At 44.4% G+C, this 16,661-nt stretch overlaps 1 protein-coding gene across 1 annotated transcript in view; it reads left to right on the top strand.

The window, feature by feature from the left end:
- LOC137326728 (calmin-like) overlaps positions 1 to 16,661 on the top strand; it is a 59,441-nt gene that overhangs the window by 34,874 nt on the left and 7,906 nt on the right. The window contains exons 4-10 of the mRNA XM_067992089.1: positions 607 to 690; positions 1,114 to 1,206; positions 1,739 to 1,929; positions 2,962 to 3,155; positions 4,505 to 4,587; positions 13,741 to 15,159; positions 16,340 to 16,494. Of these exons, the coding sequence (XP_067848190.1) occupies positions 607 to 690; positions 1,114 to 1,206; positions 1,739 to 1,929; positions 2,962 to 3,155; positions 4,505 to 4,587; positions 13,741 to 15,159; positions 16,340 to 16,494 (2,219 nt within the window). The remainder of the gene's footprint in view (positions 1 to 606; positions 691 to 1,113; positions 1,207 to 1,738; positions 1,930 to 2,961; positions 3,156 to 4,504; positions 4,588 to 13,740; positions 15,160 to 16,339; positions 16,495 to 16,661) is intronic.

Raw genomic sequence — 16,661 nt, 5'->3', positions numbered from 1 at the left:
GGAGAAGCTGAGATTGTTCTCCTTAGAGCAGAGACGGTTAAGGGGAGACTTAATAGAGTAGATCAAAATTGTGAGGGGTTTTAATAGAGTAGATAGGGAGAAACTGTTTCCACTGACAGGAGGGTCAGTAACCAGAGGACCAATCCCCACAGTTACACACTCGGAACTGCTGATGCTTTCCACGGTTCTTTCCCACAGGGAGAGAAAGTCACCCCTCCCACCACCACAAGGAATGCTCTGGAACATTTTCCAGCAGCTGGTTGTACAGGGGCAATGGCAGAGACAGTTTGCCTAGCTCACGTTGCTGCATCGCACTGGTAACTGGTGGCATGCGGCACTTGCTCCATCCTGATACCGTATAGGTCGTCCTTCACAGGGCAAAGTGGTGCTGGTGAGTGAAGTGGGACAGGGATGTACCTTGTGTAAATATTGCGTGAAGTAACATTTTGTTGGAGCTCCGAACTTAAGGAGTGTGTGTTCCTGCCGTTGGTTTTGGATGGCAGGCATGTACCAGCAGACCATGGGCACGATAGTTATTTGCCCACTGGTCATCACCGTGCCCGTAGGGCCCGAATTGGCTGACGGTGGCTCTTTGTCTTTGTGCAGATGCACGAGTACAAACATTCAATGCATCGGATTTTCCGGCTGAACAACATTGCGAAAGCCCTGCGGTTTCTGGAAGAAGGATATGTGAGTACCAGGGACTGGGTCGTGCCTGTGCCAGCAGCTTCTGTCTAATTTACACACGTCCGCGGTGTAAAAACATTCATTTCCAGTTTGTTTTGAATTTACTGGAGGGTTCTGTAAGGGCTGTGTAAACCTCCCCGCCTCTCTGCTCTGCCTGGTTTCCTTAATGCTCGGGCAATAAAGACGAGCACCTACTCCACTGACTCAGATACTACATATTGGCCAATTGCTCCTGTAGTCGGGGTTATTTTCTGTAATATTAAGAATTTTAATGTGGGTCCTGTGAGTTTAACGTGTAAATTGGAATATTTATGGTGCATGCTCATTGTTGAGGCGCTGTGTGAATTGTGACTTGGAATCCTGCTCTGAAATATCAGTCCAGTAATTGTGAATGTTTTGGGCATTAACTAGTCTTATTGTTTGTAGGTGAAGCTGGTCAGCATTGATGCCCCAGAGATTGCAGATGGCAACCCCTCCATGATCCTCGGCTTAATCTGGAACATCATTCTCCATTTCCAGGTAAGACAATGCCCCCCACCCCCCACCCCAACCGACTGAGGAACCAGCCAATCGTTGTCCCAACCTCCCCTACCCAATCAATTGAGCTGGGCCTCAATGTGATCCACCCTACTCTCTGTCAGCTTTATTGGCCTGCTGACCTTATCACATATCTCTGACCTTTTCACCCTGGATGATACTAGGGAAGGCCACTGAAGTTGACTGTCTAAATGGGTTCAAGAGGCAATTACATGCATTTCTGGAGGGAGAAGGGATTGAAGGATATGGTGAGAAGGGTTGTTAAATCTATAATGGCCTTTACCAGCTTGAAATCCTTAGTTTGTTACTCAATCTGTCCTTCCTGCCTGCTCAGAAGAGCAGGTTAAAACGTGGAACCTGCAGGATGAGAGCTGGATGTCGGCGGGTAAGTCACACGGGTGATTATTACCTGCCCACCCGCTCAGTTTCCAACTGGGCAGTCAGGGTTAAAATCGCCCCTTTTGTGTTACGTATCTGCAGCATTTTATCAAATGTTTTGTTCTGGTAATTGCAGATAAAGGAAGCGACTGGACACCTGAAGATCTTCTCCTCCCCGTCCAGCCTGTCTTCCGTGCACAGTGGGAGTGATTCTGACCTGATGTTGCACTCCATTTCTCAGAAGGAAAGAAGCCCTTCAGCTCCATTCAAGGACCAGAGGAAAGTCATTAAAGTTCTCCTGAAGTGGGTGCAGAGGAGAACCACAAAGTAGGTTTCTTCCAACTCTATTCTACTTTCCTGCCCTTCTCTGCATTCTCTACCATCCACAACATAGCCTTCAGTCAGGTTGCCCTTGCACTCTGGAACTCTCCCTTAAACCCCCCCTCCTCCTGCTGCTTCTCTGCCCTCCTTCAAAAATGTCCTCAGAACCTACCTCTGGCTGTACCTTGGGTTGCTTTCCTAACTACTTTCCTTTTGCTCCTTGGCATCCATCATTTACCCTGTCAAGTTTCATGGGATATTTTGGTATGTTAAAAGGTACTGTGTAAATCCACCCTACGTTTTTAGGGAGGAATAACGAATTCCAGAAAGGAGGGTTTAACTGTGGCTCTCTAACTCTGCGGATTGAAATAGATTTTCTGGCCATTGACCGTAAATGGATGGATAGAATTCTAGCCGTTGGAAGATCAGGTAGCTTCACATGGGCCATGCAGACCGGAGACTGAGCGATGTGCAGACCTCTCTCAGGCAGTTCGAGACCTTCACTGTAGTACGGTGGGAGTGCTGCCATTGTTGGAGCTGCCATCTTTTGGATTGGTCCCCAATCTGCCTGTTGAGGTGTCATCACTTGTGGTTCAAGAGTGCCACTGGTAGAAGCCTTTGAACAAATGCTCAACTTTTGTCCTGTGGAGAGGTTTTGGGGACATTAGAAAAGTAGAAAAATAAAAAAAATTGTGCTCGGTTTATATTAATAAAGAGGTTGTTTATCATGAACCAGGCAATAATGCAGAATGCTACAACTCTACCGCATGATATCATGGAATGGTGCAACATGGGTTCAGACCCACGATTCTCTTGTACTGCTGCATTCCTTCATGGGGAGGGTATCAAATTGCGAATCATCCTGTGACATTTGCACATCTTCTGGCTCAAAGCATCATTGATAAGAGACCTAAGAATCAGGTTGCATGTCCTCTCAGCTGCTGTTGAGGTGTGGTAAGGGAGATGGGAACATAAGGTATTGTGCTGTATGTGTGACATCTATAAAATAGCCAGTGCTGTACACTTTGCCGTATGCAGGTATGGTGTAGCCATCCAGGACTTTGGTAGCAGTTGGCGGAGTGGCATTGCCTTCCTGGCTCTCATCAAAGCGATCAATCCAAGCTTGGTGGACATGAGAAAAGCTATGGAGAGACCAAGCAGGGTCAATCTTGAAGACGCTTTCAAAATAGCGCACGCCAGCCTCAACATCCCACCACTACTAGAACCTGAAGGTAGGGCAAAATGTCTTTTCACAGATTTATTTTGTGGGATTGATTTGTTTTGTATGAGGGATGTAGCTACTGGGTAATGGAAGACCTGTCCACTATTTGCACGCAGTGTTGATACTGAACACTCCCAAGATCAGATTCGCTATAGGTCATACCCAGAGTAAAGCTCCCTCTACACTGTTCCATCAAACACTCCCAGCGTAGGTACAGCACGGGTTAGATACAGAGTAAAGCTCCCTCTACACTGAGTAATACTTTCTGTCCACTGGCCCAACAAGCACTTGCAGACGAGGCCAAATGCAGTATAAACCTCACTCTACATTGCCCCATTGATGCCCCTTTTACCCCAATCTCTGAGAATCCTTTACTGAACCAGTTTGACATCTCCATTTCCTACCTGCTCCTGTGATCGCTCTAATAATTTGGCCATGTATCCTATTACCCATAGCTCATATCCTGTGATAATTCTACTTTTAAATTCTAACCACAGTACATCAAACACTGATTTACATCTACTCTCCTTCATAATGTGAGTCAATGTGGTGAAACATTGGTGGTGCAGTAAACCCGCAGCCCTGACTGCCTTGAATACAATGGGGGAGAAATTCAATTCATGGCCGTCTGTTTTGCACCTGAAAAACGGGTGACCAGGAATTGAAAATCGGGGGGGTGGGGGGCACCTCTGCTGCCCCATGGATGTCCAAGGCCCTCATGATGCCATGCTGAAGCGGGCCTGACAATGGTTGAGCCAGCCAGCCTCGAACAAACATAGGCTGCTTTGCTATGCAAATCCAGATCCTTCACTGGCTGTACGACCCAGGTACAAATGGGTGGAGCTTGCGCTGCTAGTTGTACCAGATCTTGATCTGCCTAGTCAGCCATCTGAAAGTGACCACTGGAGGCCGCTCAAAAATACAGCCACAAAACGTTTGTGAAGTTATGTTTCTAATGGAGCGAGAAGAATCTGGATTGCCCCCTCCTGAGTCCACAAAAGTACTGCGGGCCCATTACGGGCCCAGGCTCGCCCCCTCTGACTTCACCACCGCACCCCCCCCCCCCCGCCCCCCCAAACAAGGACCTTCCTGTTGGCCGGCCGGAATTTGTCAGGCTCCTACCGGCGAGCTGCATCGAGACACCTGTTGGGTGCCCACAGCTCACCACTTCCATTCAAATGAGGCTCGAGCCTCAGGCTGGCACGGACCAGCACACGCAACAGTCACTCCACCCAACTTGGCGCCCAATTTTTATTGCGAGTTGAATTTCTCGCCCAATATATCAGCTGCAACCCCCCACCCCGAACATCACCAAACCAACATGCTAACAATATAATGACTGTTCTCTTTTACCTGCAGATGTGGATGTTGAACGTCCAGAAGAACAGTCCATCACCACCTACGTGTCGCAGTTTCTGGAACATTTCCCTGACATAGATGAGGTATGAGATTTGCCTGCGTTGCCATCTGTTGTTGGGCTAGCCTTATGCTGTTGTTCTAGTAGCCATTTAAGTTTTCTTCCTCTGCCAAACACTGTTAATTGGATGATTTTGGGCCCATATTCATTAGGCTGGGATGGTAAAAGACAAAATGCAGCAATAAGAGATATATTACCCTGTCATTGTGGTTCCCTGTGTTGTTTTGCCATCAATGCGGTCATTTATTCCCATTGCCCTAACAGAAACCCGCCTCAGTTCGCCTTTGCTCACAGCAACACTGGGCTGGAAATTGCTTTTAAAATAATGATGAGCCTAACAGCACTCATTGTTACTAATGGCGAAATCGAAGAGCAAGTTCCAGCAACTGCACATGCACAGTTAAACACGGAAATCCAGATCGTGCTCTTCCTGTTTCACTGGTGATCTGTCAGCTTCGCGTTAAAGGGACCTCGCCGGCTGCAATCAATGGACCAGCACCAACTTGCTGCATTTCCCAGCTGGAAACCAACTAATCATAGAATGATTACAGCACAGAAGGAGGCCATTCGGCCTATCGAGCCCATACCAGCGCTCTGCAAGAGCAATCCAGCTAGTCCCAGTTCCCTGCACTTTCCTCGTAGCCCTACAAATTTTTTCCTTCAAGTACTTATCCAATTCCCTTTTGAAAGCCAGAATTGAATCTGCCTCCACCACTGTTGCAGGCAGCGCATTCCAGATCATAACCACTTGCTGTGTAAAAGTTTTTCCTCATGTCACCTTTGGTTCTTTTGCTAATCACCTTAAATCTGGTTCTCGACCCTTCTGCCAATGGGAACAGCTTCTCCGTTTCTACTCTGTCTAGACCCCTCATGATTTTGAATACCTCTATCAAATCTCCTCTCAACCTTCTCTGAACTAAAGAGAACAACCCCAGCTTCTCCAGTCTATCCATATAACTGAAGTCCCTCATCCCTGGAATTATTCTAGTAAATCTCTCCTGCACCCTCTCTTGGGCCTTCAGATCCTTCATAAAGTGTGTTGTCCAGAATTGGACACAATACTCCAGTTGTGGCTGAACTCGTGTTTTATAAAGGTTCGTCATAACTTCCTTGCTTTTGTACTCTATGCCTCTATTTATAAAGCCCAGGATAAGAGCATAAGCATAAGAGATAGGAGCAGGAGTAGGCCATTCGGCCCCTCGAGCCTGCTCCGCCATTCAATGAGATCATGGCTGATCTGATTTTTACCTCAACTCCACTTTCTCGCCTTTTCCCCATATCCTTTGACTCCCTTGCTGATCAAAAATTTGTTTAACTCAGCCTTGAATGTATTCAATGACTCAGCCTCCACAGCTTTTTGGGGTAAAGAATTCCAAAGATTCACGACCCTCTGGGAGAAGAAATTCCTCCTCATTTCCATCCTAAACGGGCGACCCCTTTATTCTAAGACTATGTCCCCTAGTTTTAGATTCCCCCATGAGGGGTAACATCCTCTCAGCATCTACCCTATCGAGTCTCCTCAGAATCTTGTATGTTTCAATAAGATCTCCTCTCATTCTTCTAAACTCCAATGAGTATAGACCCAACCTGTTCAAACTTTACTCATAAGACAACCCTTCCATACGCAGAATCAACCTAGTGAACCTTCTCTGAAGTGCCTCCAATTCAAGCATGTCCTTCCTTAAATAAGGGCACCAGAACTGTACGCAGTACTCCAGGTGTGGTCTCACCAGCACCCTGTACAGTTGTGGCATGACTTCCCTGCTTTTATACTCCATCCCCCTAGAAATAAAGGCCAATATTCTGTTTGCCTTCTGGATTACCTGCTGCACCTGTATGTTGACTTTTTGTGTTTCATGTATGAGGACACCCAGATCCCTCTGTACCGCAGCATTTTGTAGTATTTCTCCATTCAAATAATTTGCTTTTTTATTTTTCCTCCCAAAGTGGATGACTTCATATTTTCCCACATTATATTCCATCTGCCAAATTTTTGCCCATTCTCTTAACCTGTCAATATCCCTTTGCAGACACTTTGTGTCCTCATTGCAACTTGCTTTTCCACCTATCTTTTGTATCATCAGCAAATTTGGCCACAAGACACTCTGTTCCTTCATCCAAGTCATTGATATATATTGTAAATAGTTGAGGCCCCAGCACTGAGCCCTGCGGCACCCCACTAGTTACAGATTGCCATTTTGAAAATGGCTCTTTTATCCCGACTCTTTGCTTTCTGTTAGTTAGCCAATCCTCTATCCATGCCAGGATCCCGTATGCTTTTTTAACAGCTTTCTCAACCTGCCCTGCCACCTTCAACGATTTGTGCACATATACCCACAGGTCTCTCTGTTCCTGCACCCCTTTAGAATTGTACCATTTAATTGTGTCTACCCATTCCACCAGCCTGTCTATATCCTCTTGAAGTCTATCACTATCCTCCTCACTGTTCACTTCACTTCCAAATTTTGTGTCATCTGCAAATTTGGAAATTGTGCCCTGTACTCCCAAGTCTAAATCATTAATATCTATCAAGAAAAGCAGTGGTCCCAGCACCGACACCTGGGGTACATCACTCTGTACCTTCCTCCAGTCTGAAAAACAACCGTTTACAACTACTCTCTGTTTCATGTCAAGTAGCCAATTTTGTATCCATGCTGCCACTGCCCCTCTTATTCCATGGGCATCAACTTTGCTGAGAATCCTGTTATGTGGCACTTTATCAAACGCCTTTTGGAAGTCCATATACACCACATCAACCGCATTGTCCTCATCAACCCTCTCTGTTGTCTCATCGAAAAACTCATCCATGTTAGTTAAACGTGATTTGCTGTTAACAAATCCGCGCTGGCTTTCCTTAATCCACACTTGTCCAAGTGACTGTTAATTTTGTTCCGGATTATCGTTTCTAATCGTTTCTAAAAGTTTCCCCACCACGGAGGTTAAACTGACTGGCCTGTAGTTGCTGGGTTTACCCTTACACCCTTTTTTGAATGAGGGTGTAACATTTGCAATTCTCCAGTCCTCTGGCACCACCCCCGTATCTACGGATGTTTGGAAGATTATGGCCAGTACCTCCGCAATTTCCACCCTTACTTCCCTCAGTAACCTAAGATGCATCTCAACTGGACCGGGTGACTTATCTACTTTTAAGTACAGTCACCCTTTCCAATACTTCCTCTTTATCAATTTTTACCCCATCCAGTATCTCAACTACCTCCTCTTTTACTGTGACTTTGGCAGCATCTTCGTCCTTGGTAAAGACAGATGCAAAGTACTCATTTAGTGCCTCAGCTCTGCCCTCTGCCTCCATGCGTAGGGCTCCTTTTTTGTCCCTAATTGGCCCCACCCCTCCTCTTACTCCCCGTTTACTGTTTACATGCCTATAGAAGACTTTTGGATTCCCTTTTCTGTTGGTCGCCAGTCTATTCTCATACTTTCTCTTTGCCCCTTTTATTTCCTTTTTCACTTCCCCTCTGAACTTTCTATATTCAGCCTGGTTCTCACTTGTGTTATCAACCTGACATCTGTCATACACCCCCTTTCTGCTTCATCTTACTCTCTATCTCTTTTGTCATCCAGGGAGCTCTGGCTTTAGTTGCCCTACCTTTCCCCCTCATGGGAATGTACCTAGACTGTACCCGAACCGTCTCCTCTAATCTCGTTACAAAACAGGTACGCTGAGTTTTTTTAGGTCTAAACTAAATTTTAACAGCATGGTAAGTATTTATGACTGCCAAACAACCTCTGGCACTAAAAGTTAACTTTTTAAAATGTGGAGTCTCATTACTCGAGATTGTAATAGTTTTTGGCCATTTAAAAAAAAATTAAATTATTAACTTTTTTTTCTTTCTGACTTTTAATCTCTCCTTCTATTTTGCTTTCTCTATCTCATTTTATTGTACATTTACTAATCTTATCTGGCACTTCCTGGTTGTTAGCTTGCGGGGTTTGCCAATGAGCTGCACTCGCTGGCTCTGAGTGGCTTGCTTCAAGCCGATTGGTTGAGGGCCTTAGCGGTCCTTTCACCACTCTCTCAGCCAGCGAAAGAACGCTGTTGTTTTTTGAACTCAGTTCAAGGAAGTTGCTACCATAGAATCATAGGTTACAGCACGGAAGGAGGCCGCTCGGCCCATCGAGTCCGTGCCAACTCTATGCAAGAGCAATCCAGCTAGTCCCACTCCCCCGCCCTATCTCTGTAAATTTTTTCCCTTCAAGTACTTATCCAGTTCCCTTTTGAAGGCCGTGATTGAATCTGCCTCCACCACCTTCTCTGGCAGTTCATTCCCGATCCGGACCACTCACTGTGTTAACAAAAAAAATGTTTTTCCTCATGTCACCTTTGGTTCTTTTGCCAATCACCTTAAATCTATGTTCTCTGATTCTTGACCCTTCTGCCAATGGGAACAGTTTCTCTCTATCTACTCTGTCTAGACCACTCATGATTTTGAATACCTCTATCAAATCTCCTCTCAACCTTCTCTGTTCTGAGGAGAACAATCCCAGCTTCTCCAGTCTATCCACGTTCTAAAGTCCCTCATCCCTGGAATCATTCTAGTAAATCTTTTCTGCACCCTCTCTAAGGACTTTTCATCTTTCCTAAAGTGCGGTGCCCAGAACTGGACACAATACACCAGCTGTGGCTGAACCAGTGTTTTATAAAGGTTCATCATGACTTTTGTACTCTCTGCCTCTATTTCTAATGCCCAGGATCCCGTATGCTTTTTTAACCGCTTTCTCAACCTACCCTACCACCTTCAATGATTTGTGCACATATACCCCCAGATCTCTCTGTTCCTGTACCACTTTTAGAATTGTTCCCTTTGGTTTATATTGCCTCTCCTCATTCTTCCTCCCAAAATGTATCACCTTGCATTTTCCTGCATTAAATTTCATCTGCCACGTGTCCATCTACCCATTCCACCAGCCTGTCTATATCCTCTTGAAGTCTATCACTATCCTCCTCACTGTTCACTACACTTCCAAATTTTATGTCATCTGCAAATTTGGAAATTGTACCCTGTACACCTAAGTCCAAGTCATTAATATATATCAAGAGAAACAGTGGTCCTAGTACCGACCCCTGGGGAATACCACTGTACACCTCCCTCCAGTCCGAAAAACAACCATTCACCACTACTCTCTGTGTCCTGTCACTTAGCCAATTCTGTATCCGTGCTGCTACTGCCCCCTTTATTCCATGGGCTTCAACCTTGCTGACAAGCCTATTATGCGGCACTTTATCAAACACCTTTTGAAAGTCCATATACATCACATCAACTACATTGCCCTCATCTACCCTCTCTTTTACCTCATCAAAAAATTCAATCAAGTTAGTTAAACATGATTTGCCTTTAACAAATCCGTGCTGGCATTCTCTAATCAATCCACACTTGTCCAAGTGACTGCTAATTCTGTCCCGGATTATCATTTCTAAAAGTTTCCTCACCACCAAGGTTAAACTGACTGGCCTGCAGTTGCTGAGTTTATCCTTACACCCTTTTTTGAACAAGGGTGTAACATTTGCAGTTCCCCAGTCCTCTGGTACCACCCCCGTATCTAAGGATGTTTGGAAGATTATGGCCAGTACCTCTGCAATTTCCATCCTTACTTCCCTCAGCAACCTAGGATGCATCCCATCCGGACCGGGTGACTTATCTACTTTAAGTACAGCCAGCCTTTCATTAGTACCTCTTCTTTATCAATTTTTAGCCCATTCAGTATACCATCCTTTACTGAGACTCTGAGCATCTTCTTCCTTGGTAAAGATGGATGCAAAGTATTCATTTAGTACCTCGGCCATGCCCTCTGCCTCCATGAGTAGATCTCCTTTTTTGTCCCTAATCGGCCCCACCCCTCCTCTTACTACCTGTTTACTGTTTACATGCCTGTAGAAGACTTTTGGATTCCCTTTTATGTGGCTGCCAGTCTATTCTCATACTCTCTCTTTGCCCCTCTTATTTCCTTTTTCACTTTCCCTCTGAACTTTCTATATTTAGCCTGGTTCTCACTTGTGTTATCAACCTGACAACTGTCATGCACCCCTTTTATTCTGTTTCATCTTACTCTCTATCTCTTTTGTCATCCGGGGAGCTCTGGCTTTGGTTGCCCTACTTTTTGCCCTTGTGGGAATGTACCTGGACTGTACCTGAACCATCTCCTCCGAAAAGGCTGCCCATTGTTCCATTACAGTTTTGTCTGCCAATCTTTGATTCCAATTTACCCGGACCAGATCTGTTCTCATCCCACTGAAATTGGCCCTCCTCCAATTGAGTATTTTTACTTTAGAGTGGTTCATGTCCTTTTCTATAGCTATTCTAAACCTTATGATACTATATCAAAAAGAACGCAGTAACTTAGTGGGCGATTTTAAATCTAATGAGCGGTGAGCACTGCTGGTTCGCCACTCGGAACAATTTCCAGCCCATTGCATTTTCTGTATCTCTTTTTTTCCAATGTTCTCCACTCTTGTCCTGAAACCACTGACACCTTGCTGAGGTGCGGTCCTCCAGGGACCAACCCCTCTTCTCCTGTCCCCTACCCCCCACATGTAAACTCACCCGAGTGGCTATTCTTACAGTCAAAAATGGGAGAATTTATAATGGGGAACAGGGAAATAGCAGAGCAATTAAACAAATACTTTGGTTCTGTCTTCACGGAAGAGGACACAAATAACTTCCCAGAAATACTAGGGAATCAAGGGACTAGTGAGAAGGAGGATTTAAAGGAAATTAGTATTAGTAAAAAAAAATAGTGCTGGAGAAATTAATGGGACTGAAAGCCGATAAACCCCCAGGGCCTGATAATCTGCATCCCAGAGTACTAAAAGAGGTAGCCATGGAAATAGTGGTTGTCATCTTCCAAAATTCTATAGATTATGGAACAGTTCCTGCAGATTGGAGGGTGGCAAATATAACCCCACTATTTAAAAAAGGAGGGAGACAGAAAACAGGGAACTACAGACGGCCATCAGTAGTAGGGAAAATGCTAGAGTCTATTATAAAGGATGTGATAACAGGACACTTAGAAAATATCAACGGGATTAGACAAAGTCAACATGGATTTATGAAAGGGAAATCATGTTTGACAAACCTACTGGAGTTTTTTGAGGATGTAACTGGTAGAATAGATAAGGGAGAACCAGTGGATGTGGTTTATTTGGATTTTCAGAAGGCCTTTGATGAAGTCCCACATAAGAGGTTAGTGTGCAAAATTAAAGCACATGGAATTGGGGGTAATATACTGGCATGGATTGAAAATTGATTAACAGACAGGAAATGGAGAGTAGGAATAAATGGGTCTTTTTCGGGGTGGCAGGCAGTGACTAGTGGGGTACCGCAGGGATCAGTGCTTGGGCCCCAGCTATTCGCAATATATATCAATGATTTGGATGAGGGAACCAAATGTAATATTTCCAAGTTTGCTGACGACACAAAACTAGGTGGGATTGTGAGTTGTGAAGAGGACACAAAGAGGCTTCAAGGCGATTTAGGCAAGTTGAGTGAATGGGCAAATACATGGCAGATGCAGTATAATGTGCATAAATGTGAAGTTATCCACTTCAGAAGGAAAAACAAAGGCAGGGTATTATTTAAACGGTGATAGATTGGGAAATGTTGATGTACAAAGGGACCTGGGTGTCCTTGTACACCAGTCACTGAAAGCAAACATGCAGGTACATTGCAAGAGGATTTGAGTATAGGAGCAAGGATGTCTTACTGCAGTTATACAGGGCCTTGGTGAGACCATACCTGGAGTATTGTGTGCAGTTTTGGTCTCCTTATCTAAGAAAGGATATACTTGCCATAGAGGGAGTGCAGCAAAGGTTCACCAGACACATCCCTGGGATGGCAGGATTGTCGTATGAGGAGAGATTGGGTCAACTCGGCCTGTGTTCACTCAAATTTAGAAAAATGAGGGGGGATCTCATTGAAACGTATAAAATTCTGACAGGGCTAGACAGACTGGATGCAGGGAAGATGTTTCCCCTGGCTGGGGGATCCAGAACGAGGGGGTCACAGTCTCAGGATATGGGATAGGACATTTAGGACTGAGATGAAGAGAAATTTCTTCACTCAGAGGGTGGTGAACCTGTGGAATTCTCTACTACAGAAGGCTATGGAGGCCAAGTCACTGAATATATTTAAGAATGAGCTGGATAGATTTCTAGACACAAAAGGCCGCAAGGGGTACGGGGAGAGAGCGAGAATATGGTGTTGAGATAGAGGATCAGCCATGATCATATTGAATGGCTGAGCAGACTCGAAGGGCCGAATGGCCTACTCCTCCTATTTTCTATGTTTCTACCATGTGAGCCAGACAATGATTGTTGGCAGTCTACTCAACTGTGAAGGGGATGACAGCTGATCCTGATCCTCTCCTCACCCAACATTCTCTCATGTACACTTTCCAATGGGGCAGGAGGGTCACTGAATATTAATCCAGAGTAGAAGCCCTGGATAATTTTTGCACCCCCCCCAGCCCAAGGTGCTGAGGCCGGTTGTAGCACCTCTACAACCATTCTGGCTGAGATCAATCCAGACCAGGGACTTGAGCTGCGGCCTTTCTGGTTGCTACGGCTCAGTTTAGCACCACTGTGTGAACCACAACTCTGAAGGCAAAGATAGGGTTTGAAGAAAAAACATTTCAGCCAATCTTGCTGATGGCAGCTTTGGGGAAGCTGTTGCTTGCTCAATTATTTAACTGGGCCACTTTTTTTTAATAGTAATTAGTGAAATAGCAGATTCTTGGAGAATTGCTCTGGTGAGGTCTCTGACACGGAAACAAGCATCTCCGCTGACATGATGAATCTGTAAAAATACTGATAGGATCAATAAAGACGTCCAATCACTTAAAGATTTAAACATTCAGTATCTTTCTTTCCAGTACCTCGGTTGACCATTTGCCATACTCTATCCAAGAGGGCAGGCAAGCAACCTTCTCTGGTTCTGCCGATTAGTGCTGAAACCAGTAACTGGGAGGACTGTGATAGACGGAGAACAACTATCTCTCCCAAATAATTTTTTCCTCCACCTGTTAGTGAAGAATACACCTAGCTTCTACAAAGTGATACCTTCCAAAAACATGGCTGAAACTGGGAGCATACCATATAATGAATTGTTTATATGAACCAATGTACTGTATGTCTAATCATTTCCTTCCCTTCATTTTTTGCCGACAGGACGATGTTGCAGAAAATGCATATGAATCTCCGTTTGAAAACTCTCACATCAACTCTGCAGCTATATCTTCAGATCTTGGTGCATGGGATTCCAATAAGTCACAGGATGGAGAACTACAATGTGTTTTAAATAATGGCTCGCCTGTCCTACAGAACCTTGAGGTCCTTGTTCACTCCCCACTGAAAAATGAGGAACTTTCTTCACACAATATCCTCGAGGTGATCAATGACCATCAGCATCAACCATTACATAGAGAAGATGACCACTCTCTTGTTAACCAGGATAGTGGTTCTGTTGAAAGAGAAATGGTTACCACTTCATTTATCGATGTTTCTAACGTGACTAACTCAAAAACATCATTACATCGAAATAGCCAGTCATCATCTTCTGAAGATCTGCACAATGAATCCATGCAACCTGCTTCTGATGCCATTGCTACTGACACGGTAGAGGAGATTTATGTCTTGCTACACCCGATGAGGAGAAAGTCTTCAACAGGTGAGAAAATGTTAGTGTTGGAGAAAGAGCCTTCCTCTCCAGCCCCTTGTGGTCATCATTCACCAGTTTCAGCAAATGATGTGTTCAAGGTTGGGACAAGTGTTGAAACACCTCAATCTTTTGCAAAAGATCTGTTTGACTCCTCCTTGGAGACCTCTTCAGAAAAAGAAGCCACATACTCGTGTAATACGTTGCATGAAAATTCCAATAAACGACAAGATCAGTGTCTTTCTGTACATCATGTAGAGACACAATCTAATGCCAGCATGCCTGCTCGGAGTCGGAGTGTTTCAGAATCGTGTACGCAAACTGATGAAAAGCCATCTCCTCAACAGAATGAGCTATTCCCTTCAGTAATAGATGAAGCCCACTTGGATGAAGAAAAGGTGTCTGTAATTCCACTTAACCTTGTTTACTATCCTCATTATAATGTACCTGTGTCTAAGGTACTTGAGGCTTTCTCAGTCACTGGTAGTCCTCAAAAGGAATTTGTTCCCGAGTTTCAACCTCATAAAGACTTGTCGCCACTTGCTGATGAAGCTTATCAGTCTTGTTCTGAGATCAGTGGTACGTTTTCACTGCAAGAACTTAGTCCAACCTTCTCTGAAAACACTTTGTGCACCCCTGACTCTGATCAGGTATACACCTTGAATAACTCGAATCATCCTGAAGCGGGTGAGATCATTCAGCCATTCTCTTCTTTCCAAGAAACTGAGCTATGCCAGTTAATGCCTGTAGCAATGGCTAGCGCTCCCAATGAACATGTTGTAGTGTCTCTTGATGAACTGCCAGATCAGTCTGTCTTGGAAGGTGTTAATGGACAATTGGAAGACAAGTCTTCAGTGCCGAAGTATGAAGATCTTCAGATGTCTGAGGGAGAACCTGAAGAGGATCAAGAGGAAAACAGTGAAGGTCCAGAGGTAACATATCTTCACTATTTATGTGACTCCCTGAATTGAGAAGTCCAGTATAATGCATTGTAAAGCCTTCCTACTATCATATGCAGAAGATTTACTGTGATGTGTCCAAGGGTACACTTGCTTATAATCCAAATTTTAGCTTTCCTAACCTGTTAGTTGGTACTCATGAATGACCCAGGAGATCCAGAGAATGTGAGTTCAGATCTCACAATGGCAGTTTGAGAATTTGAATTCAGTTTTTAAAAAAAAAAAATCTGGAAATAAAAGTGACCTTGAAGCAGTCTAACTGTCGTAAAAACCCAACTAGTTCACTAATGTCCTTTTTAGAGAAGGGAATCTGATGTCCTTGCCCAGTCTGGCCTATTTGTGACTCCAATCCCAACGTGGTTGACTCTTAACTGCCTTCTGAGGAGGCCTAGCAAGCTGCTCAGTTGTATCAAAAACCGCCATCTCAAATCTTCGATATAACTGAGTGACTTGCTAGGCCACCTCAGAGGGCAGTTAAGAGTCAACCACATTGAGCACAGTAATACATTTTTCAGTGAAAATGTACCACCTTCTCAGGGCAACTAATGTATAACCAGCAACTAGAAGGTGCACAAGAGCAGCATACACTGGCAGCTGTTCTCATTCCTTTGAAACATCTTATCAGTCCAAGCCTCCCTGTATCCCGAGTTAAATCTGTAGAATAACGGACAGATACTCACTCACTGGGCTAATACATGGAGAATGGCTACTTGGATAAAGTACTGGAGGACTGCCTGGACCTGTGATCCCAGCAAGAGTCAGCCTTGTTTTTCAGATATTTTGGAGATTTGGCAAGGGATCCTGTAGTCTATTTTTAAACAGGGCCTGATGGAGAACCAGAATGAGCTGCTCTTAAAAATGCACCAAATTGCATTCAGGGCTCCATTTTTAGATGATGAATTCAGAAGTTGAGGCCCACATCACTATGACTGCAACAGTGAGTGGTGAGCAATTTGAGCTTGAAATGAACAATATCTTTTTGAGAAAAAGAAATTGAGCTGAGTTTGGAAGCTGCACAAGAAAGAGGATTAAAAGCAAATTTTGGTTTGGAAACTAGAAATAAGTCTAGATAAAAATCAAGATAACAATTCTGGAAACTGAATTTTATTGCATAGGAATTGTCTTAACTAGGCTGATTTCCTGTCCTATGCAGGGTGTAGAAGACCAGCTGTGGGACATGCTGCCAAGTGTAATGAGAGCGGGTTCAACAGTGATTGGAGAAGCGGGGAGTTATGGTACTGGCACAGAGCTGCTAGCTGATACCAAAGACAGGCAGCACACAATCCTGCAAAGTACAGCGATTTCAAGGTGGGAGCCTGTACCTCTTTTCTGACTGTCTCCGTCGGTCTATCTTTCGCTGTCCCTCTCCTCTTCTCACTGCGGCCGATTTGTTCATAACTAGCAACAAACAACAACTTGCATTTATACAGTGCCTTTTAACAAAGTAAAATATCCTAAGGCGCTTCACAGGAGTG

The sequence above is a fragment of the Heptranchias perlo genome, chromosome 10, assembly GCF_035084215.1.
Source record: "Heptranchias perlo isolate sHepPer1 chromosome 10, sHepPer1.hap1, whole genome shotgun sequence".
NCBI classification, from domain to species: Eukaryota; Metazoa; Chordata; class Chondrichthyes; order Hexanchiformes; family Hexanchidae; genus Heptranchias; species Heptranchias perlo.
The sequence above is the reverse complement of the archived record's forward strand: the minus strand, read 5'-3'. Positions and strand labels throughout refer to the sequence as shown.